This window comes from Boleophthalmus pectinirostris, unplaced genomic scaffold (assembly GCF_026225935.1).
Source record: "Boleophthalmus pectinirostris isolate CB_2022bp ecotype Guang Dong unplaced genomic scaffold, ASM2622593v1 HiC_scaffold_17, whole genome shotgun sequence".
In the NCBI taxonomy this organism is placed as follows: Eukaryota; Metazoa; Chordata; class Actinopteri; order Gobiiformes; family Gobiidae; genus Boleophthalmus; species Boleophthalmus pectinirostris.
This window is the reverse complement of record NW_026571115.1, coordinates 26,871,292-26,896,938: the sequence shown is the minus strand read 5'-3', so window position 1 is coordinate 26,896,938 and position 25,647 is coordinate 26,871,292. Positions and strand designations below refer to the sequence as shown.

The window sequence follows — 25,647 nt, the reverse complement described above, 5'->3', positions numbered from 1 at the left end:
CGCAAGAATTAAAGTAAAAAAAAACATATTTCTTCATGTCGTCTGCACTGAAATTAATCATGGGATATGTAGTTCTCTATGTTTATTAGATGTTACTTCAATAAAACCATGCATTTAAGCAAAGAAACTTGTGATTCGATACATTGTGACAGCCCATGATATTATTGAGCGACCTTTGACGATACAATATCATGATTTTTCGGTTATTGTTACACCCCTCTTAATATAGGACCTTTAAAAAACAGATGATGTAAATCCCAAAACACATCAACACTAGACTCAGTTCGTTTTTTTGACTAAAGCATCATAATTCTCACACAGCAACAGGCAAATCCAGCTCCTGTTCCCAGAGCTTTTTAAGTTTCAATGGAATTTTCTGAACCACAGCTTTTTTGAGTGACATTTACAATAGCTCCATCTCTTCTGCTCCTACGACAGTTCCGAAATCGTACGCGGGGCTCTTAAGGACAAAGAAGTAGCAGCGTTTCCAAGTTAGAGCGTGCAGTGTGCAATTCAAAACCGGGTTATTTTTTGCACTAGTGATTGAGCCAAAAATTCTAGAAAGTACAAAGTGATACGAGAACGCCTGGCACCCCGCGGACTAAGTAAGAATACTACAGACATGTTCAAAGAGCGGAGAGGTTATGAGAAAGAAGAACTGGTTTAGTACATTTATGCCAGGAGGAGTTCAAGGCTCTGTCATAATGTGCTCTTCGGGGGTTTTGAAATACTTTGGAATACACAAGGATGTGTATTTCATTTTTAAAAGGCCCATATTGTATTTTGTTTCATTCACACATGTTTATCACACAAACCCGAGTTCTTCTCTCATACAGAAAACACTCCACCTTGTGATGTCATGTGGTAATACAGGAAGTGCTCTACGTTTACACTGAAACTAATCCGCGTATCACCGTATCGGAAATGATCTGCGTCCAGACACGTCCTATCCACACAGCTTTGAGCATATTTGTTTACGTTTTACAGAAACTAAACTTAAAACTTAAAACCGCATGGCTAATTTGCATAAATTAAGCGCTCAAAAAACAGCTTATTGTGTCGCTGATGCGGTTCAGCTTCTGTCGGACTAAAGGACACGACTCGGTGGATTATATGTGTTCTTTCTGTGACAGAGGGGTGTTCTGCTGATGGTGAGTCTGTTCTGTGTTTCTCTCGCATTGGAGATGGTTCATGTGAAACTTTTCAGAGATTATACGCCTGCAGGTCGTACACACAGACCGTATATATGAATGGACATATATTCTAACTTCTTAGCGTTTTGGTGGTGAATTACTTCGCGGTGCACAGACCTACATCAGTATATCAGCGTATCAGCGTTTTCAGGCGTCCACACAGTGCTGGATCAGATCTGTACTCGGATGAATTCGTGGGAGCTGGCGGGACCAGATCATTCCGTCTCTGGAGCCGTTTTCAATCGGGTTAGTGTGGACGAACACTGCATCCGCAACGAAAACGACTTGTGGACGGGGCCTGTGTTTTTAAACTCCATACAGTTTCACTAGAATCATTTAGATATTTTTAGCACTGGAATTGGGAGTTTTTACTGAACAAAAGTTAAAAGTTAGCTATTAGCTTGAAAACTACTGCTTTATGACATCACAAGGTGGAACAGAGCATTTAGAGTTTTGGAGACGTAGACAGACTAATAATACAAAGGGTTACTCAAACGTGTGAATGAAAGAAAACACAACTTCAGGTATGTTTTTGATGAGGTAACAACATTCTAATATGGCTTACAGTTCACAAGAGTCAATTTTGCATAATATATTACCTTTACAACTAAAATATTAAAGAGTGGGTATGACACTTCTATGGGGTATTAATTGCTAATACATAATGTATTTAGATCAACATGTTACGTTAATTCACTAAAAACAAAGTATTAACATGTCTAATTAGCAGAGTTGTGGACTTGCAGGTCATGGCTTGGACTCGAGTTAGACTTGAGTCACTATTTTTAAGACTTGAGACTTGACTTGATAAAATAGACAGACTTGGGACTCGACTTGGACTTGAAGGTCAGTGATTTGGGACTTGACTCGGACTTGAGCCCTGTGACTTGAGAAGACTTGATGCTTAGACTAATTGACAAATGAACTGTTATTAAGCACTTTTAAATTTTAATTCTTTCCGTTTTGACTGTAATAATTCACACTCTTATCAAGATATTTAAAAGGAAAAATGTGTATTTCTACAACTCTTATGTGCTGCAAAAATCTAGGATATATTTAATGACTTGAAATGACTTGAAACTCAAAGCAGATGACTTGGACTTGACTTGGACTTATGGGCCAGTGACTCGAGACTCGACTTGGACTTGCTTGCATTTGACTTGGGACTTGACTCAGACTTGAGGTCAAAGACTTGAGACTTGCAAAACATGGTCCCACATCTGCTAATTAGTGTCAGTTTCGTTTTTGATGCTCTGAGCAGAGGTGAGACCAAGTCGTTGTTTTACAAGTGTAGCTTAGATTTTTGCAATCTATATAAATTTTAAACTAAATTGTTCTTAAAAAGTCATGGTATATTTATATATGAGTATTTATATAACAGCTGTAGAAATGCTTTTTTTCCCTTTTTGCCTTGACAAGATCTTAGTGTGAATCATCACGGTCAGAATAAAGGAAAATAAAGGATCATGTTCTATGCAGTTCCCTCTGTTGTACTGTATTATACTGTATATTACTGTATTGTTCTGTATATTACTGTAGTACATTTGAGGACACCATCTCAGAAAAATTCAGTTACTGTTGCCATAGTAACAAACATAGAAGTGGGAGGGACATGTTCCAGTTAGTTCCTGTAAAATTCAGTACCACATTTATCAACTGTAAAGAGAAAAGTATTTCCTAAAAACATCTAGTTTTTAGGAGAAGCGTCAAGTCTTCTCAAGTCGCAGGCCTCAAGTCCGAGCCGAGTCCAAAGTCACTGACCTTCAAGTCCAAGTCGAGTCCCAAGTCTTAGTCCATGTTATCAAGTCAAGCCTCAAGTCCTAAAAATAGTGACTCAAGTGTCCAAGTCACGTCTTATAAGTCCCCACCTCACAACACAATCAGCGAGTGTCCAGCGAATTCAGGTTTGTGAAGTTGTAGTGTGTTGTTTTATATCCTAGTTTTGTATTTGTATGTATGAAAATGGGTGCAAAGGGTTGTGTGCTGAACCTTGTACAAAAGGCGTGGATTGAACTGCTAACTGTGGTCGGGGGAGATTACTAGATTACTCAAACATGAATAATATAAAACCACTTTAGCACATTATAAGATGGGAGAAAGCTCCAAAAAGTTGATTTTGCATAGTTCCCCCGCTTTAATGTAGAAAGATGTACAATACCGGTAAAGACCATTCCAGGAAAACTAGTGATTTGTTTACAACAGTTGTTCACAAAATCTGGTACTGATTTTAATGAGGCCAAATCAAAACAGAAATTGTATCATTTGTAGACAGCGCAGTCAAATGCTTGTTGACTACATGTTTGTTAAATTGGCCAGTGTGAAAATATCTATCTAACGTCCAGCTCCGTTGATTTAAGAAATGTCTGCTGCGTGATCGTCAGCATTTATGTTAACTGTCGTGCAAATTGCTTCTTCAATAAATTACACTTGAAGGTCCTATGTTACACAAAACTGAGCTTTAAGCCATGTAATCGTTTTATTACCCCATCAAAAACATATCTGGAGTTGTGTTTGTTTCATTCACACATGTTTGAGTAATCCTTTATTATTAGTCTGTCTACACCACTTAAAATGCTCTTTTCCACTTTGTGATGTTATGTAGTGGCAGTTTTCAAGTTAACAGCTACCTTATAATTTTTGTTCTGTAGAGATCATCAACGTAGAGCTCAAGTGTCTCGGGGTTTTGTTCACAAGTGAGGGGAGGATGGAGTGTGAGATTGGAGGCGGATCGGTGCAGAGTCGGCAGTAATGCGGTCGCTGTATCGGACCGTTGTGGTGAAGAGGGAGCTGAGCCGAAAGGCCAAGCTCTCGATTTACCATCAATCTACGTTCCTCCCCTCACCTCTGGTCATGAGCTCTGGGTAATGACCAAAAGGACAAGATTGCAGATACAAGAGGTTGAAATGAGTTTCCTCCGCAGAGTGTCTGGGCGCTCCCTTAGAGATAGGGTGAGGAGCTCAGTCACACGGGAGGAGCTCGGAGTAGAGCAGCTGCTCCTTCAAGCTGAGAGGAGCCAGCTGAGGTGGCTCGGGCATCTGTTCCGAATGCCTCCTGGACGCTTCCTTCAGGAGGTGTTCTGGGCATGTCCCACCAGGAGGAGGCCCCGGGCAAGACTCAGGACACGCTGGAGGGACTATGTCTCTTGGCTCACCTGGGAACACCTTGGCGTCCCCCCGGAAGAGCTAGAGGAAGTGTATAGGGTGAAGGAAGTCCTGGGAGTCCCTGCTTAGAGTGCTGCCCACGCGACCCAGCCCCAGATAAGCGGAAGAAAATGGATGGGTGGATGGATGGAAATGGGCAATTCTAGGGCTGAAATCATCCAAATGATTCTAGTGAAGGTATACGGAGTTAAAAAAAAAACACACAGTAGAGCATTTCCTGTATTATCACTTGACATCACAAGGTGGAACAGTGTGAACTCACCATAAATATGCAGGATTTTGGGTTAAAGAGGTGTGAATGAAACAAAACATAACTCCAGGTATGTTAATGATGAAGAAACACCATTATAACATGGATCAGAAAATAGCGTAATATGAGGCCTTTAACACTTCTACATGATTTAATATTTTCTTCTTTGGTGTCAGGTGCCAAAGCAGTCCTAGTTAACTATTCTATTGAGAACGCATTCGAGCTTATGTACGGATGGAGCAGTACCAGCCTTTACAAAGGAGTTATTCTGTTCACAAACGCAGGAAGGATCTATTCAGGGGTTTCAGATGTATGGATCCTTTCCTGATTTGAAGGATTTGGCATAGCAACAATCCTCTGATATAGCAATACCACAATTCAAATCAACATATTGAATCCTCACAAAATCCTTCATACCTGGAAGGAAGTATTTGCCTGAAACCTATGGTCGCAATGCTCAAACCACAAAAGGTTCTATTATTCAGATTTCACAATGTTTGAGAAATGTGTTTTTTTGTACATGGTGCCCACTTATATTTAGCTGAACCTTTCTTATCTAATACGCATTGTTTTATTAGTTTTAGGGTTTGGGTTTCAAATAAAAAGACAAAATAATCACACATCGTGTCCTCCTGCATGTTGTCACCAAGTAAGCTGATATTTTAATACGATTTTTGTTTAAGGTGGCCGACTACCCCACACCGAGCTTTGTATTCATTCAGAAATAGCAAGAAATTGCAAGTGACCATCATACCATTGCTTCTCAAAATTCAGAACAAATCGTGTTCGTGTCATTTTCGACATTTCGCTAGCATGGTGTTTAGTAAGGATGAAATATTGTGATATCGCACCATCAAAAGTCTCTCAATACTATCGATGGCCGTCACAATATATCGAATCACAAGTTTCTTTGCTTAAATTCATTGTTATGATGCAGCAATAACTAAAAACAAAACAAAGAGAACTACATCGACCATGATCCTTTGCTCCATTTTGGCACAAACTACAAAAAGAAATAGCAGTCTTTGAATTAAGTCTTGTTAAGGCATTTTAAGATGAAAAAGTAACATATTCACATTTTTGTTAGCCTCCACAAAATATTCGCAATGAATATCGTACCGTGAGATATATATTGTGAAAATATTATACCGTGAGATTTGGATATCGTTACATCCCTAGTGGTTAGCCATTGCTGCTTAACTAGATAAAAATGGTTAAAGGTACAAAGTGAGCATCTGGTACGAAGGGGAATGGAAGCCAGGAGGGCTGACAACAAACGCAAACGGTGCAACAAATACAAAGGCGACAACACGAAAAAAAGCCAAAGTAAACCAAAAAAAGCCGCAATTGAAGTGACGACGGGACTCTATTTTAATCCAAATGCCGCAACAAATACAAACGCCACAACACGAATACAAACACCACAGCACAAATACAAACACCACAACACAAATACAAACAGCACAAATACAAACACCACAACACAAATACAAACACCACAACACAAATACAAACACTATAACACAAATGAAAACGCCACAACACGAATACAAACACCACAACACAATAAAAAGCCACAACGGAAGTTACCGCAGGACTCTATTTTCCGCCTAGAGAATGTGAAAAGTAAAGGAACGGAGAAGTGAACGAAGTTGGAAACGTAAGTAAAAGTAATTTATTGTTTTGTGGCCAGAATCAATGTCACTGTCTGAGTGTCGCTTGGTCCATCGGAAAATAGAGTCCTGCAATCACTTCTATTGTGGCTTTTTGTTGTGTTGTCGTGTTTGTATTTGTTGCGTTTGCGTTTGGTATAAGCCCTCCTGGCTTCCATAAAGGGGAAATGCCTGTAACCTTTGTAAAAAGAAGTAAAAAAAAACCACAAAAGCACTTCCTGGAGTAGGCGGGAACACCTCATGACATCGCTTAATGGAACAGAGTGTTTTGAGCTTTTGAGCAAGACATGTCTAAATAAACAGGCAGGATCCCAATTAAGTGATATTACCAAACATAATGAGGGATGCACCGATCCAGCTTTTTCAGGTCCAGTACCGATATTGATACTAAGGCTTTAAGTATCTGTCGTTAAGAATATTAACCAATACCAGCGTACAGAAGGAAATTATATATATTTTTTAACAAAATTTGATGAAAATTTTGTGTTGCAATGTATCTATTCAACAAGGAACAGTTCAACAGCTTCATATGAATAAAGGTTCACACATTAAGAGATGTTCTGGGTCTTTAACTACAGTAATTACATTGTAACATGATTACAAACTCATTGCATAATATTGATCGTTGAAAAATTAGCTATTCGACGCATGTGGCCTGGAAAATCCTGTTGGAAATAAGCGGACTACTAGGCACTTTGCGAAAATGTCCCTGTAAATGTCATCCGCCAAGGTATAATCGATGGCTTCTCAGAGTTAGCCCTATCATTATCTGCTTATGTGGGAACAAACCGTGCACCACGCTGAGAGGAAGAGGAGAGGAACAGCCAAAGAGTAAGTCCAACAAAATGTCACGGCGGATTCGCTAACATAAAAGCAACAACTACAGCGTCTGATCCCAAAACATCCTGTGCTTTCAAAAAACAGGGAGGCCTATCAAACCAGTGGAGATGAAACCGGCTTTTGGAGGGGCCCATAGCTTTCTGCAGCCAGTTTTACTTTTTTAAACGTGCTTCAGTTGTGTTTTTATACTTGTATGCAGTGTAGGTACAAGGGTTGTAAAAAGTATTGAAACTCTGATGCTAAAATTAGACTCGAAATTTGAAACTCATTTGGGTACAGGTATCGATACTAAAAAAGTCACATTCATAGGATTACAGAGTATAAATTTTTCAAATAATTTAACGCAGGAATAAGGATAACACAAGTACAAAGATATAGTGCAGGGGTGTCAAACTCAAATTCACAGAGGGACAAAATAAAAAATTGGGACTAAGTCATATGCCAAACTAAATATTTATTGAAAAATTTCAACAACATCTGCATGTTTTCTCTTCTTTCGAGACATGTAATGTTAAACCTTTTCTTATTAAAATAAATGTTTAATAATAGTTTCGCTTAAAGACTGAATCCAGAACAAGCAAAATATAAAATAATAACAACATTTTAAATAAATAATGTCTCTATAGTCGATCTGTAGCCGGCGGGTCAACTTTAATAGACATTTGATATAATCTCCCGGGCTAAATATAGTTATGTCGCGGGCTAAATTTGGCCCGCGGACCTGAGTTTGACACGTCTGAAATAACGACAGAAGCTGATAGTTGTGAAAAGAAATATTTTTAGAGCACTCAATCCTTAAAATCAATAATTTAAATAAAATAAATTACTCAAACATGCACAAGCTCTGAGTGATCCATAATTAGAAATGACTGAATCTCTGACGTGATTATACTTCTATTAGAGGCTATACACAGTTTTAAATGGATGTACCAATCAAGCTTTTTCAGTTCCGATACCGATTTCGATACTAAAGCTTTCAGCCGATACCCGATATCAACCCGTGCCAGACTGAAAACAGCATTTATTTCCTTTAAACAAAAGTAGAATAAGACAAAACCAATTCAGTTATGTTATTTATCTCTCAAGCAACTACAGACCAACTCCGTTTACAAGTTCAAAAGTTTTTCTAGGCCATTTGTGACCAGTCTTATTACATCAATTTTTATGCCAAACTTGGATATTTGGAAGTCGATATCTGATCCAGCAACTTTTTCAGTATCAGTGTATCCTTATTTATTTATTTTTTCCCATGGACTTGAGCAAAATCGCTTCTACTCCGTCAAATATATGTTGTTAAAGCAGCTCTGATGGTCAAAAAGAGACTGTGTGCTTCTGCAACAAAAATGTATAATCTCGGTTAGCATGCTAGTTGTTGTTAGTAATGTTGTGATGGCAAAACTCTGCTCTGCTTATAAACTCATTGTGGTGAATAATTAGAATGCTCAGAATGGATTAGGTATTCAAAATGATATATATGTATTTTTTATTAGAGCAGGGATAGTTTTGTCAGGTTTAAGTTCTTTACCCTCTTTCGTTCTCTCCACTGTTGGCGGAGTTTCTCATGGAGTCGTCGAGCAGCTGAAGCCCACTGTGCAGCCAGCATGCGCATTCTCCTCTTCATGAAGTTCTGAGATTCCTTCTTGGTGCCCACCTGCTCCAGAAGAGGTCCCACGTCAAACTGGAACTCAGCCTGAGAGGAGGAAAAGAAAAAGATAAAGCTATGTTATGATCTATCTTATAATGTTTCCTTTTCACAAATAGACTTGGAGTTGTGTTTATTATTTATGCATATTAAGGGAGTTCAACAGCAAACTAAAAGTAAAACGTAGATGTTATCTACCACTACATGACACATGAGCACATGACATCACAAGGTGGAACTTTTTTATTTGAGAGAAGAAATATTTAGGGTGTGTGTATTAAACATGTGTGAATGAAACAAAACAAAACAGTGTTTATAATTTGTAGGGTGAAATGTGTCTACTCAACTGTCCTAAATGGCAGTTATTAATACAATTGAATCTGAGCTTGTGATTAATTTTGATTGGGTAAGGTTATTTGAAATCAATCATAAATTGCCATTTGAATGGATTCAATTAGCAAATCACAAAGGCTGCAATTTTTGAGAGACCACTATTTCCTCCACAAAAACAAAATCTTCTGTCTTATTCTGCATAAAAACTGCAGACCCGGTAGTTTATAATCTGAAACGTGATTCTTGTATTTGTAAGTTCATATCAGTGTTTTTGCCACTTCTTCTGAATACATTTGAAATGTGAACTTTGAATAGAATCCTAAATCACAATGCTTGGCAGAAAAACTGCAGTTAGGTATTTTTCCCTTATCTGTCAGCCCTACTGGCCTGGGGCCTCATTTACATTATTCCATACTCACAAAACAAGCTCAGAACTGTGTGTGCACAACATGTCACGTCAAAGTTGGTATTTGTAAAAAAACAATGAATGTGAAAAATTCTTTGCATCCACGCAATGTCTGGGGCTGACATTTTTCAGAAACATGGCAAAGAGAGCAGCAAGAAGCAGAGAGGGGAGAGAGTCTGACCCTCTACATCTGACCCACACGTCTGACCCACACATCTGACCCGCACGTCTGACCCACACGTCTGACCCTCTACATCTGACCCATACATCTGACCCTCTACATCTGACCCACACGTCTGACCCTCTACATCTGACCCTACATCTGACCCTCTCTACATCTGACCCGCACGTCTGACCCACACGTCTGACCCTCTACATCTGACCCACATCTGACCCTCTACATCTGACCCACACGTCTGACCCTCTACATCTGACCATCTGCACGTCTGACCCACACGTCTGACCCTCTACATCTGACCCATACATCTGACCCTCTGACACTCTACATCTGACCCACACGTCTGACCCTCTACATCTGACCCATACATCTGACCCTCTACATCTGACCCACACGTCTGACCCTCTACATCTGACCCATACATCTGACCCTCTACATCTGACCCACACGTCTGACCCTCTACATCTGACCCACACGTCTGACCCTCTACATCTGACCCACACGTCTGACCCTCTACATCTGACCCATACATCTGACCCTCTACATCTGACCCGCACGTCTGACCCTCTACATCTGACCCTCTACATCTGACCCTCTGCACGTCTGACCCTCTACATCTGACCCATACATCTGACCCACATGTCTGACCCTCTACATCTGACCCATACATCTGACCCGCACGTCTGACCCTCTACATCTGACCCATACATCTGACCCACATGTCTGACCCTCTACATCTGACCCCTCTACATCTGACCCATACATCTGACCCTCTACATCTGATCCACACGTCTGACCCTCTACATCTGACCCACACGTCTGACCCTCTACAGCTGACCCATACGTCTGACCCTCTCCTACATCTGACCCACAGAAGAAACATGCAGACAAAAGACGCTGCAGTCACTCACACAGCCCCATGAGTGGACATCGCTACAGCACTAGCCGCAATGTGTCAAATAGGAAGATCTCCAGGAGGCTCCACCAGCTCCTTCTGACCCTGGCTCCACTTGTCTTACATTAGGATCTTGTCTGCCTCTCTCTGTAACTGTTGCATGAGCCTCGTCATTTTGGTCTTAAAATGTTTGTATTGTTCCGCTCTACGTGATCCAGATTTTTTTTTTTTTTTGCTATTTTGTCTGCCAAAAAATCCTGTTCATAAAATAAAGCCTGGCCCCGGAATTGAGCGGCGCTGAACACGATGGGTGACGTCACACTCGCTTAGTCAACTTCTTTTATACAGTCTATGGTTTCAATAGAGCACTCCCTCTTAAATGTTTCATGAACAGGATAAGTCTGTTGCATTAAAGGGGCGTGGCATGAGGTGGGATCACGTGCGCAGGTTTGTGCTGCAGGTGTGATCTCTAAAGAGGATAGCTCGTGAGGGAGCGCTGCGGAGGGTTTTATAAATCACAATACATTAAAAAATAAAAAGATAATACAAAAATACTGTTGATAAATACAAATAAATAAATAAAATAGTGTAGCTATAATCGTAAGTGAGAGAGCTGGTCTCCCATACACTTATAAAAAGCCTCGAGGCCAGTCTTTGCACCTGAGGGGGTCCTGCCTGTTTATATTTTCATGCGTGCCTCTCATATACAGGCCCTCATAATCACAGCACTGCTCCGAGTATCCAGTGACCCAACTATCTGTAATGCACACTCTGCTAAAACTAGACCAGAATCAGGGACTTGATCAATATGCAACCATCTCACTATGCAGGTGAATTATTGCTCTCAAGCACAACTCCCGTATAGCACAGCACTACGCAGAGCACCCAAGGGACCCTGTGGGATTAGAGTGAATAGAAGCTTGCAATTAGAATGAGGCTGTACAGTAAATGCATAGGAGAAGAGGAGAAACAGGTTCTGCACTATAATCACAGTGGTTTCGTCACAGGACAGAAGCAAGACTCAGTGCTAGTCTTGTTGTGGATCACTTCTTACAAAGACTTAAAAGGTACTACTGTGGTATCAAAAAAGTTACAGTTTTCTGGTGGAGTATTTGCCACTTGCTTGTCTCTGTGGAGCTGGTACTGCTTTACCTGGAATGTTCAATAGTATGACATTATTCGTTGAAGTTACAGGTTAGATCTGTGGAGAAGCAAGAGCAGAATGTATTTTGTTTTGTAGCCTTACAGTTTTACTCTGCTGGAACAGTGTTGTTAGTTTTTATGTCTATTGTTAAGTCTTCAGTAGTTGTTACAAGGGTAATTTCGAGCTTTGTTTTTGTTATTTCATCAGACAAGAGACAATTCACTTTCAAAATGTATCTAGAACACTTTAATTTCCCCACTGAGGGACTGTGGGCTTATCTTATCTTATCGTATATCTCATCTAGTTATCAAAATAGACAAAAGATTTCATTAAAATGAACAAAATATGAGAACTAGAAAGCGTCAAATATATGTCCAGCAGACAGAGGAAATGAAACAGCAGCAGACAGACTGAGGCGGGTTTAGAGTTACATTCTCCCTGAGGTCACTGATCAACTGGACTGACCTGTGCATATATATAAGTGAAAGTCTGTTAGTCTCTCACAATAAATACGATCTGTCAATACAGCCTGCCGCTAAAAGTATTCTGTTAAAGGTTAGTTATGATACTTTTTCTTTAAATATGCTGTTAAACCTCTCCTTTCTCTTTTGGAACAAACTGTCCCTTGTCCAATATTTAACTTTTCTGGAGGGAGCCCATAAACTGTTTGTCTCCATGTAGATGTAATTTATGTGCTTGGAATGTCCACAGAGTGATTCATTCAGTCAAGATGAACCGTTTTTTCAATACAGTGAATATTCATGACCATGGTCAGTTCATTGTAGGAGTTTTAGAGCCTATGGTACCGTATTTTCCGCACTATAGGGTGCACTTAAAAGCCTTTAATTTCATCAAAAAACAATCTGTGCACCTTATAATCCAGAGCACCTTATATATGAATTTATTCGTGTGTCTTAGTACGACTTTAGTAAACTACAAAGCTGCACCACTTGCACCATTACGGCAACCGTAGTCAGGAGCATCAATACATAATACAAGAGTAATACACAGTAGTAATACATACTGTGATTCCTTTTAATATCAAAATGTCACCTGTCAAGAGACACACTTACAACACCGACTTTAAACTCAAGGCTATTATAAAGTGAAAGTGCGAGCTGCGTGGGAGCAGTGGATGAGAGAAGGTGAACACACATTCACCAAGACAGGGAGACAGCACCAAACGACTTACGCCACGATCTGCCAAATGGATCGTGGACGCCTGGGCTAAGGATCAGTATCAACCGTGGCCCGAGCTTTCACCAAAACCAGAATCATCACTGAACTGCCAGGGAACAGTAACGACACTGACTCGGATAATGACGAGAGGGATGCGGGCGTGCTGGACACCGTAATCGCCCAAGTGTTTGAACAATTAAGAGTTATTGTGAATACGCTAACAATTTAGTATTTTTTATACGCGTTACAACTGAACAAAGTTGAGAGTTATTGTGAACGCATTAAATAAAGTTTGACTGACTTATCTAACTGTTGTGTTTCGTTTAATGCGCCTTATAATCCAGAGCGCCCTACAGTGTGGATAATACAGTATACTGCAGAAATGTGCTAATCTTCTCATCGGAAAGTTGTGGCCAAAGTCTGTGTGATCCACCTAGACCAGATCTTCGAGATGACAGCAAAACAAATTAACTTTAAGAGCACTTAAGTGAAGCATGTACCATAAAGGGGCGGGAATCGGCTCCCACTGGGACACGCAATTTTACAACTCAGAAATCAGCTGACTTTTCCACTTGTTCATTTGTTTTAGATCAATATTGGAATTTTAAATGTCCAAATGATCCACAGGTATCACAGAGTATAACTTCTGTATATGCACATGATGTCGTCTTTAATGATACTGAGTAACATTTCAGGTAACAAGAAACATGTTACACAAGTTCGTCTTTAAGTAAAAAAAAAAGATCGGACTTTGATATATACTATATATTTTTTAAGATAAATTATGAGAAATAAAACAGATTTGCTCGTATATATATTTTGTCATTTATGAACACTACTTTGTATAATCATTATCTAATGTTTACCTTCTCTTTCTCTTCCCGTCTCCTCTACTCTCTCCTCTCATCCACCTCTCTATAAACCTGTAGTACCTTTTCTTTGGGCCGGGGCTCCGGGGTGGGCAGGATGCTCCCGTTCCTCCCAGGCAGCGGCGGGCAGAACCACTCCACCTCACTCAGGTATACGAGGAAGGAGCAGTCTGATCCATCCACCCCGTAGAAGGCATAGCACGGGTCAGACGTCCAGCGAGAGCGCATCCACTGCAAGAAAAAAAACACAATTATAAAGGTGCTACTGGCATTTTTGTTCAAATAGAGCTTTTTTTAATTTTTACATACTTCACAATATAAGTATGCAACTTTTCTGATGGAGAGTCTGCCACCTGCTTGTTTCCATGGAGATGTTATAGCTTTTTTTCCATTACATTTTCATGTTTTATTTGCTCAAAAATGTCTTAAAAAACATTCTGAGCAAGGTCACTTTTCCACAGAACTGGGTCCTCATTTATAAAAGAGTGTGTCAAAATCTACTTTAAAAAGTTTCAAACAGACAATACACAAATTTCACATACAGTATATGAAAAAATATTGTGATTTTTTTATAAAACCCTCTGCAGCCCTCCCTCTTGCACTTTCCTCTTCATAGATCACACCTGCAGCCAGTGTTGGGAAGGTTACTTTTAAAAAGTATTCCCCTACAGATTACAGATTACATACCCCAAAATGTAGTTTTTAACAGAATCCATTAAATTACTTAAAGTGAGTAACGTAATCTGAATACTTTGGATTACTTGATATTGTCGTGCTTTTTAAAATTACATGACTGCAGCAACCACATCCCCCGCACGGGAGGACAGCGATGTCCACACAGTACGGAAGGAGACGTTTATGATGATCATGAAGGTGGGTGTTTGTGTGTGTTTGAGTGTGTTTGTGTGTGTTTGTGTGTGTTTGAGTGTGTTTGTGTGCGCGTCCCCTCATGTCTCAGGTCACTATAGGACAGTACTGCAGATATCATGAGCCTATGCAGTTCGTTTTCACCATTGCCATTAGCTCAGGTTTGACATTTAACTTGTAGGTGGTTTTATATTTGTTATTTTTTTATATAGCATGTCAGGAGAAGCGGGTGGACGGCGAACCCCTCACATACCACCCCCACACCACACGCCCGTCCCCCTCTTCTTTAAAAACAAAGTGATGTGTGAATTTCCGAGACACAAATTGTGTGACTGACACCACCAACATTAACAAGACGTTTACAGAGCTCTTTTCTGTTTGGGTTTCTGACAATGAGTGGAATTACCAAAAAAAAAAAAAACAGGAAAATACCACCGTGTTGTTTATTTCAACAAAGTAACTGTAATCCAATTACCACTCATTGAAACAGTAACTGTAACCGAATACAGTTACTCATAATTTGTACTCTGATTATGTAACGCCGGTACATGTAATCTGTTACTCCCCAACACTGCCTGCAGCACAAACCTGCACACACAAGCCACGCCCCATTAACACCTCCATTTCACCATAAAAGGACAAAACAAAAGGACGCGAGTTCTGAATGAGATTTACCTAAACATGAGCCGATAATGAGCCAATCATGAGCGGGTTTGATTGACACACGGGGGTAAGGAGGGAGGGGCTCAGGGGGGAGAGTAGCAGAGAACACAAGCATGAGGAACTTTTAAAGAAAAATTTATCTCTGCGTTACATTTTAACACAGACTTATCCTGTCATCTAATCGTTTAGAAAGAAGTGCTTTATTGAAATAATTGATGTTTTGGAGCACCTAAAAAGAGCGTCATACACACCTCACCACTACCACCTCACGTACACTGCTCTGTACTTACTTCATACTCCATTTAAATTTTCTTAATCTGTGAAAAGCATAAGATTCAGCAGAGTTGTGTAGTCATTTTGGTACAGCTATCCATTGGAAGTGCAAACTCTGTTGTGATGATGTTTCTATTATTAAGATTTTTAATATTGTGATTTAAAATGTGGAAACGATAACAAAATGATCCACAAGCATCATAGATTATACAGTAGCTGTATAGCCGGTGTGAGGTAGTATTTTGACCCCCATAGCATATTGACCCCGGGGTCAACATACCTCTCTAGTAAATTGACCCCCCCATAGGATTTTGACTCCCCTTACTTTTTTCTTTAGTAGTTATTTATCTGATCATTATTTCTCATGTAGTTTACTTTTATTGTATACTGCTACATATTCACTTTCTTTTAAGGTATTTTAAGGAATGTTTTGAAGGATAACGACTTGATATTTTGTGTAAATGTAACGCAATCTTGTCACTTTTTTATTGTATTTTACATTGTTATGGTTTTTAGTTTGCTATGTTCAGATAATCCTTAATCGTAATGTCAGTTTAGGCAATGGTTTGTAAGAATAATTACCTTGAATTTAGTCATGTTGTGTTAAAATATATACTAAAATACCGTATTTTCCAAGCTATTAGACGCGCTCTTAAGCCTCCAACCCCATCAAAAAATGACCGCGTGCCCCAAAATCCAGAACACCCTATACACGAATCCACTCGGGTGTCCCAGCACAACTTCAGTAAACTACAAAGCCGCACCACCCGCAGCGCACGCAAACACACACGGAGCAGACAGCGACCGCGCAGCGAAACACACCCTCAGCCACACTCATCACTTCACTCGGATGAAGAACAGAACGGAGGAACGAACCGAAAAAGCGAGTGCAATGTACCACTCTGAGCCACAACTGAACAACTGAGTCACTGCGAACACGCCGACGATCCAGCGGTCCCAGACAGCACCCTCCCTACACGCCACAACTGAACAAAGCCCAGAGTCACCGTGAACGCGCCAAACAAAGTCCAACTGACCCATCCAACTGTTGTGTTTTGTTTAAAGTCCGGTGTGGTTTATTTGTGAAAAAAGTTCGAAAATAGACCATTTAATGACAGTGCTTCTTACAATCCAGAGCAATTAATAGCCCGTACAATACAGTATATTAAATAAATATACAATATACTATGGGGGTCAAAATACTTTCTCACACCGGTTTATCGCCAATGTCGAATCCTATGTGCATCACCGGTTAAGAAAATAACTGGAGAACAAATTAAGTCTCGAAGATAAGCCATTAAATCACAAATCTTTCCAGACACAACTTCGGATGTGTAAATCGTGAGAGAAAATAACTGTAACATGATTAAAAAGCGTTGAAAAGTCGATTTTTCATAATAGGTTCACTTCAACGGGTCTGTAACTTGGTTTATCTATCTTCATAAAACAACAAAAATAAAATAATAAATGTATAGCTTTCTTCACATACACGCAAAGACCTCATCCATAAACATACAATAACATTAACATATGAAAGAGTATTGTTGCAGGCGTTCATCCTACAGCTTCAAGCACAATTACTTTACATTGGCTTTTGTTCATTTGCACCTACCAGTTTCTTTTTTTTTTTTTTTTTTCACTTTCTACCGACACGTGCTTTCATAGTGTTTGAATTTTTTTATGAAGCAATATCTCATTCGACCATATTTAAAGCAATGTCCCGATAAAAATGCTATTATATTTTTCTTAGCCTTCGATTCGAAGACGTTTATGTTTGTGGATAACAGAGCGGGTTTAGATAGAGAATTTACTCAAGGTTAGAGATAAAAGGGGTAAAGATAGGAGGAGAAGAAGGAGGAAGAGGAGAGGAAGGAAGAGGAGGAGGAGAGGGAGAGAGGAAGGGAGAGAGAGGAGAAGAAGGAGAAGAGGAGAAGAGGAGGACGAGGCGGAGAAGAGGAAGAGAAGGAGAGCAGGAGGAGGAAGAGAGGTGAAGAAGGAAGAGGAGGAGGAGAGCAGGAGGAGAAGAGAATTGGGAAGATGAGAAACAAAGGAGGAGAGGAGGAGAGGAGGAGGAGAAGAAAAGGAGGAAGAGGAGGAGGAGGAGAGCAGGGGGAGCAGGAGAAGAGAAGGAGGATGAGAAGGAGAAAAAGGAAGAGGAGGAGAGCAGGAGGAGGAGAAGAAAAGGAGGAAGAGGAAAAGCAAAGGAGGAAGAGGAGGAGGAGAAGCGAAGGAGGAAGAGGAGGAGAAAAGCAGAGTAGGGAGAAGGAGGAGAAAAGGAGGAAGAGGAGGAGAGAGGAGGAGGAGAAGAGAAGGAGGAAGAGGAGGAGAGAGCAGGAGGAGGAGGAGAAGAGAAGGAGGAGAAGAAGAAGAAAAGGAAGATGAGGAGGAGAAAGAGGAAGAGGAGGAGAGCAGGAGGAGAAGAGAAGGAGAAAGAGGAGAAGAAAGATGAAAAGAGGAGAGCAGGAGGAGGAGAAGAAAAGAAGGAGGAAGAAGAGGAGATGGAGGAGGAAAAGAGAAGGAGAGAAGGAGGACGAAAAGGAGGAAGAGGAAAAGGAGGAGAGCAGGAGGAGAAGAAGAGAAGCAAAGGAGGAAGAGGAGGAGGAGAGCAGGAGAAGGAGGAGAAGGAAGAGGAGGAGGAGGAAGAAGACTTACATCCATTTTGGAGGAGCAGTCGGGGAAGAGAGGGTCTTTGGGAATCTCACACTGCTTCGCTGGAGCTTCAACATCTGGAGACAAAAAAACTGCATTTAAATCATTGGTGAGCTTTCTATTTTATTTTTACTGTATATTTACATTTATATAATTATGTCTTATTTGACACCTGTTTCTTGCTCTTTTTGCTATTTATTTAGAATGTATTATTACCATTTATATATTTTTTTCTTATCATATTTATTGTGATGTCTGAGCTACTGTGTCCAAATAATTTCCCTTGTGGATCAATAAAGTTTGTCTAAGTCTAAACCAGCTCGCAGTACGGAAGGATGTTTTCAAGGTAAAAAACACAAATAAAGGCTTTTTGTTGTAGTAGTAGTAGTAGTAATAGTAGTAGTAGTAGTAGTAGTAGTAGTAGTAGTAGTAGTAGTAGTAGTAGTAGTAGTAGTAATAGTAGTAGTAGTTAATAGTTAATCCAAATCTCAGGGTACGGTATTATCACGATATACATCTCACTGTACGATATTTATTACGATATTTCGGAGAGGCTGATATAATTTTTTGCATTTAAAATACCTTGGTAAGATTTTGGTGTGAATTATTACCGTCATAATCCCAAGAATTCAAGTAAAAAACATGTCTCTTCATGTTGTCTACACTGAAATGAATCATGGGACATGTAGTTCCCTATGTTCATAAGCTACTGTAAAACCATGTATTTATGACACAATGACACAATGACACATTATCACTATGGGGTGTAACAATATCCAAGTCTCACCATATGATATCGTCACGGTACGATATTTATTGCAATATCATAGGAAAGCTCACGATATGGTGGGTAGTCTCATGATATTTTAATATTCTACATAATAAAAAGACTGACATTATAAAAGGCTTTGACCAGTCATTTGGTACATTTATTGTCCTATTCATATCAATGACATTTTGAACAGCTTGAAAAGCCTTTGAATTTGAAGTACAAAATTCAAGTAACAAGTAAACAATTGTAATAAAACTGTAATCAGGAGCCTCGTGGAGTTAGTCAGACAGAAGCTGAACAGCAGAGCACAAGGAGCGAGCTGTTTTTTTCAGCGTTTATGCAAATGAGACACATTGATTTAAGTTTTGTTTCTGTAAAACATAAACAAAGCTGCGCAAAGCTGCATTAAACACATTATTACATATTATTACTCAATGTATATTTGAGTTGTCCTCACGGGAAATTAAAAAAAAAAACTTTACTGCGACGGCATTTTATATTTCGGCTCCAGTTTTGCAACTAACCGTTTAAACCAGGGGTGTCCAAACTTTTTTCAGGAAGGGCCACATATCTAAACACAGACAAAGCAGAGGGCTGATCGAGGACTGTAGACTGGTGCTCAGTACAGTGAATAATTGAAATATGTGCATGTTTAACACGTTAGAATGAGCCATCAGTCTTTATTTGTGCTAAGATCCTTAAAACCACACACTAAATATTAAATATTCACTTTATCAAGGTCGATTTTCAAAAAACTTGCAATAAAAAGCTTATTTTTCATTGAAGCAAATGAAGTAATTTGGGCCAGTTTTCCTGGAAGCCTGAGGGCCAAGAAAATTTTGTCTGAGGGCCGCATTTGGCCCCCGGGCCATAGTTTGGACACACCTGGTTTAAACCCAACGCCGTCCACCGTGGAAAATGGATGCAAATCACTTTATCGTTTTATATTCTGACTTTACTTAACCAAATTAAAAATATTACTGATAGAAGAGGAGGAGACACGTCCACACAGCATGGTTTAGTCCTGTTAAATCCTGTTTGAGACATAGTTTAGACCTGGTTTTTGTCCTGGTTTAGTCCTGGTTTAGACGTGGTTTAGTCTTGGTTTGGTCCTGGTTTAGACGTGGTTTATTCTTGGTTTGGTCCTGGTTTAGATCTGGTTTTAGACCTGGTTTAGTCCTAGATTAGACCTAGTTTAGACCTGGTTTAGATCTGGTTTAAACCTGGTTTTAGACCTGGTTTAGACCTGGTTTTAGACCTGGATTTAGACCTGGTTTTAGATCTGGTTTTAGACCTGGATTTAGACCTGGTTTTAGACCTGGATTTAGACCTGGTTTTAGACCTGGTTTAGACCTGATTTAATGTCTGGCAACAAGTGGAATTACCAAAAAAAAAAAAAAAAAATGGAAAAAAAAGAAGGGATATAGCCCAAAATATGAAAACAGGAAAATACTTCTGTGTAATCCATTTATTTCAACAAAGTAACTGTAATCCAATTACCACTCACTGAAACAGTCACTGTAACCGAATACAGTTACTCATAATTTGTACTCTGATTACATAACGCCGGTACATGTAATCTGTTACTCCCCAACACTGGATATCGCCAATATCGTTACACCCCTATCAAGTATCACGATATTTCAGTTATTGATATATATCTGTAGTAGTTAAGTGTAAAGGGATTAGATGAGGTCATTTACTGCAGTCTTGGTGAGTTATATAACACTTGTAGCTCTAAACAGGTTAGATTTTCCACACCCTAGCATCTCCTAATTAGCCATGAGCCTAAATGGGAGGTATTGATTAGCATTAGCTCGTCTGGATAAACACAGATAAATTAGGGGAGAGAGAGAAGCAAGCGCCTAACAAGCTCCTGCATAATATATATCCTCACTGGTGCCGCCAACCCACCAATCCCCGATCACAATCAGATTAGTGCCAGTCGTCAAAACTCATTCCTCTTCTCCTCCTTGCCGTTTTCTCTTCCTCTCTTTTATTCCTTCTCTCTGTTTTGTCTCTCTTTCACTCGTCTCCCCCTCCCCCTCTGCTTTCTTCATCGACCTCTCATCCTCACGTTTCTCTACTCTTACTATTCTTCTCTCTCTTGGCTCTCTTTCCCCTTCTTCCTCTCTACTCTTTCTCTCATCTCATCCCTCTCTCTCTCTCCTCTCTTCTACCCTCTCCCTGTTCTCTCTCTCCTCTCTCTCTTTCCTATCCTCTCTCCTTCTCCATCTCCTCTCTTCCTCTCCTCTTTCTCCATCCTCTCTCCCTTTTCTCTCGCCTTCCTCTACCCCCTCTGTCTCCTCTCCCCGTCCTCTCTTTTTCCTCTTCTCTCTCCTACTCCACCTCCTCTCTTTCCTCTCCTCTCTCCCTCTTCTCTCCCCTCCCCTCCCCTCCCTCTCCTTTCTCTTTCCTCTCATCTCCTCTCTCCTTCTCCACCCCCTCTTCCTATCCTCTTTCTCATCCTTTCTCCCTCTTCTACCCCTCTCTCTCTTTCCTCTCCCCCTCCTCTGTCTTTCCTCTCTTCTCATCTCATCTCTCCTTCTCCCTCTCTCTCTTTCCTCTCCTCTCTCCCTCTCTACCTCCTCTCTTCCTCTCCTCTTACTCCATTCTCTCTCCCTCTTCTACCCCTCTCCCATCTCTCTCTCCTCTCCCCTTCCTCTCTCTTTCCTCTCCTCTCTCCTCCCCCCCTTCATCTCCTCTTTCAACAACCTTTCTTCCTCTTCTACCTCTCTACCCTCTCTCTCTTTCTCCAACCTCTCTCCATCTTCTACCCCCCCTTTCCTCTCCTCTCTCCTTCTCCACCTCCTCTCTTCTTCTCCTCTTTCTCCCCCCTCTCTCCCTCTTCTCTTTCGTCTTCTACCCCTCTCCCCTCTCTCTCCTCTCCCCCTTCTCTCTTTCCACTCCTCTCCACTCTCCTTCTCTTCTTCTCTCTCTTTCCTCTCCTCTCTCCCTCTCCTCTTTCTCAATCTTCTCTCCCTCCTCTACCCCTGTGCCATCTCTCTATTCTCTCCCCCTCCTCTCTCTTCCTCTCCTCTCCTCTCTACTTTTCCCCCTCTCTTTCTCTCCTCTTTCAACATCCTCTCTCGCTCTTCTACCTCTCTACCCTCTCTAGCTCCTCTTCCTCTCCCCCTCCTCTCTCTTTCCTCTCCACCTCCTCTCTTCTCATCTCTCCTTCTCCCTCTCTCTTTCCTATCCTCTCTCCTTCTCCCCCTCTCTTCCTCTCCTCTTTCAACATCCTTTCTCCCTCTTCTACCTCTCTCTCTCTCTCCTCTTCCTCTCCCCCGCCTCTCTCTTTCCTCTCCTCTTTATCCATCCTCTCTCCCTCTTCTCTCCTCCTCCTCTCCCTCTCTTCTTCTCCTCTCTCCCTCTCTTCTTCTTCACCACCTCCCATTTTTTTTACCATCTTCTTCCTTCCTCTCGCCTGTTGTGTTCTAACTTTCTCTCTTCCTCTCCCCCTCCTTTCCCTTCTCTCTTTCTTCCTCTACACCTCCTCTTCTCAGTCCTTTTTTCCCCCTCTCCTTTCTCTTCCTCTCTCATCCCCTTCTCTTCTTTCTATTCTCACTCTCTTGTCCTTGCAGACCCACAACATGAAGGCTAATTAAGGGCGCATTTCCAGTGGACGGGCTTAGCGCCAGGCCTCATCGAGCACAATCTCACACAAAGAATTGGAGGATTTTTTTTTTCTTTTTTTCTTTCTTTTTTTTGATTAGAATCATAACCACAAGTCGCTGTTCCTGCTGTCTGTACTCATCTCTTTTAAATTAAATCCAACACAACCTGGCAACAAATGGGGTAACTGAGGATCATTTGGGTGGAAATACTGAAGAGCAAATTGGCAAGTACAATGAGATGCGAGGTACACCTTCAAAAATCGAGATTCTGGTCACAGAAAAGGTGGTGCTGTTCACAAATATTACAGTGTTGGTAAGTCAAAGGCGCCGTACCTGAGTTTTACTGTCTCAAAAACATGAAAAACAGAACTAGATCATTTTAAAGGTCTGTTTTAAAGCATCTGGTTTGACAGGGAGCGAAATAACGTTGCAATATTGTTATATCGCATCGTACAGTATCGATCGTGGGCTGCTGTATCGATATATCACCAAGAGTATTTTTTTGTGCATTTTGCTAAACTATTTTGTTACAGCTTTTGGTCGTTCAGAGGAAGGAAACTCGACACATTTGACATTTTCACATTTTTGCCGATTAAAATGTTTGTGTTTCATTTATTTATTTATTTATTTATTTATGCATTTATTTTGGGCAAGTAAAGATTTACATTCATATACAATGGAACATATAACATAAGTGAAATCATAATAGAAATTAAAATAACAACTAATTATTATTATTATTATCATAATTTTTTTGCCCAAAAAGGAGTGGGAAGAAGAAAACTTATTAACTTTGCACAAGAAGTGATTTAACAAAAACTTTTAGTATCACAGCCATTACTTGCCCATTAATATTTAATTGAACCGTATCGAATCGATTTGAAATATATCAGACTGAATCGTATGGAAACGTATGCTCACTGTATCGAGATATGTATCGTATCATGGCCTATGTATCGAAGTATATATTGTATTGTGGCCTATGTGTCAAGGTATGTATCATATTGTGGCCTATGTATTGAGGTATGTATCATATCATGGCCTATGTATCAAGGTATGTATCGTACTGTGGCCTATGTATCGAGGTATGTATTGTATTGTGGCCTATGTATCGAGGTATGTATCGTATCGTGGCCTATGTATCGAGGTATGTAACGTATCGTGGCCTATGTATCAAGGTGTGTATCGTACTGTGGCCTATGTATTGAGGTATGTATCGTATCGTGGCCTATGTATCGAGGTATGTATTGTATTGTGGCCTATGTGTTGAGGTATGTATCAGCAACTTCTGAATGATACTCGGCCCTATTAGTAACAGTCAGTTCTTACAGTAGCCCTCACCTTTGCTGCTGACCACGGTGCGCTGCTGGAGGATCTTCTCCACCTTCACCGCTGTGTCTGACATGTTCTGAGCTATGGCCCGGATATGGTCCACCATGGGCTCTATCGGCTGGATCCTGCACAAACAGAAAAAAGCACAGAGAATTAAGAACTTGTTGAACATCTGTAGAAAAACTTCCTCGTACAAGTAGTAGCTGGCAGTAGTAGTACTGTATTTTTTGGACTGCAAGGCGTACTAAAAATCGTTTAATTTTCTCCAAAATCAACAGTGGGCCTTATAATCCGGTGCACCTTAGAATTAATTCTGTCAAAATCGCAGTTTTTTTCAGCGCTTATCGTTTATGAAACTTAACCATGTGGTTTTAATTTTTGTTTCTGTAAAACGTAAACAAATGTGTGCAAAGCTGCATAAAACACATTATTACTTAATGTTTATTTGAGTTCTCCTCATAGGAAATAAAAAAACAAACTTAAATTATCCACCCACATTCACATTCATAATACACATTCACCAAGACAGAGAGGCAACACCAGGTGAATCACACCATGATCTGCCAATGGATCGTGGACACCTGAGTTAAGGGATCAGTCTCAAGTGTTGTTTGTTTGTGTCGCTTAATGCACATTATAATCCGGTGCACCTTATGTATAAAAAATACAGTAGTAACAATAACTTTTAAGTATATCTGGCATGGTAACAGTGTAAAAAGGTCAAAAGGTAGTTTATTTTGGGTACCTTGTTTTCCAACATCAGCACTGAAGAATGGGTCAAATGCAGACAGCGACTGTATCTTATCTTGATGTCACTTACAACTTGTAGATGATTTTTACATATAATTTTCTTAAAGGTTCTATATCATACAAAATGTTCTCTTGTGACCTTTATGCCATGTCAGAATGTTGTTACCTCACCAAAACATACCTGGAGTAGGGCTGGGTATCATTCAGAAGTTGCCCATATTATACATATCCTGATACACAGGCCACGATACAATACATATCTCCATACAGTGAGCTTACAATTCCATACAATTCAATACGATATATTTCAAATCAATTCGATACAGTCCAAAAAAATAAAAATAATGTCTAAGTCATGGCGGTGATACTAAAAGTTTTTGTTAAACCACTTCTTGTGCAAAGTTCATGTGAAACACAAACATTTTAATCATCAAAACAGTGAAAATGTCAAATGTGTCACATAAATGTTTCCTTCGCCTGAACAAGCAACAAAACTGTAGCTCTGTAACTAAATAATTTTATAAAATATACCAAAAAAATACTCTTGGTTATATATCGATACAGTAGCCCACGATATAGATACTGTATCATCTCATTAAACGATACGATATATCAATATTTCAATATTTTTGCACACCCCTAACCTGGAGTTGTGTTTTGTTTAATTCGTCCACATCTCCAAAGCTCAAAATGCTCTGCTCCACCTTGTGATGTCATGACACAGTCATTTTAAAGTTGACATCTACCTTTTACCTTTATTGGTAATTTCAGAGCTCCAGACACCCAAATGATTCTATAGTGAAGGTGTATGGACTTAGCACTTCCTGTATTACCACATGACATCACAAGGTGGAACAGTGATTTCAGTTTGAGAGAAGAACTCCTAAATTTGCAGAGTTTGTGTGTTAAACATGTGTGAATAAAAACAAAACACAACTCCAGGTTTGTTTGCGATGAGGAA

The 25,647-nt window shown here is 40.1% G+C and overlaps 1 protein-coding gene across 1 annotated transcript in view; it reads right to left on the bottom strand.

Annotated features, from left to right (window-relative positions):
* The window catches only part of LOC110160690 (alpha-1,6-mannosylglycoprotein 6-beta-N-acetylglucosaminyltransferase B-like), a 212,782-nt gene that overhangs the window by 138,229 nt on the left and 48,906 nt on the right, over positions 1-25,647 (bottom strand). Inside the window, exons 4-8 of the mRNA XM_020925372.2 lie at positions 23,946-24,061; positions 22,227-22,246; positions 18,219-18,272; positions 13,827-13,994; positions 8,643-8,807 (exon numbers count right to left, since the gene is read on the bottom strand). Coding sequence (XP_020781031.2) covers positions 8,643-8,807; positions 13,827-13,994; positions 18,219-18,272; positions 22,227-22,246; positions 23,946-24,061 — 523 coding nt within the window. The remainder of the gene's footprint in view (positions 1-8,642; positions 8,808-13,826; positions 13,995-18,218; positions 18,273-22,226; positions 22,247-23,945; positions 24,062-25,647) is intronic.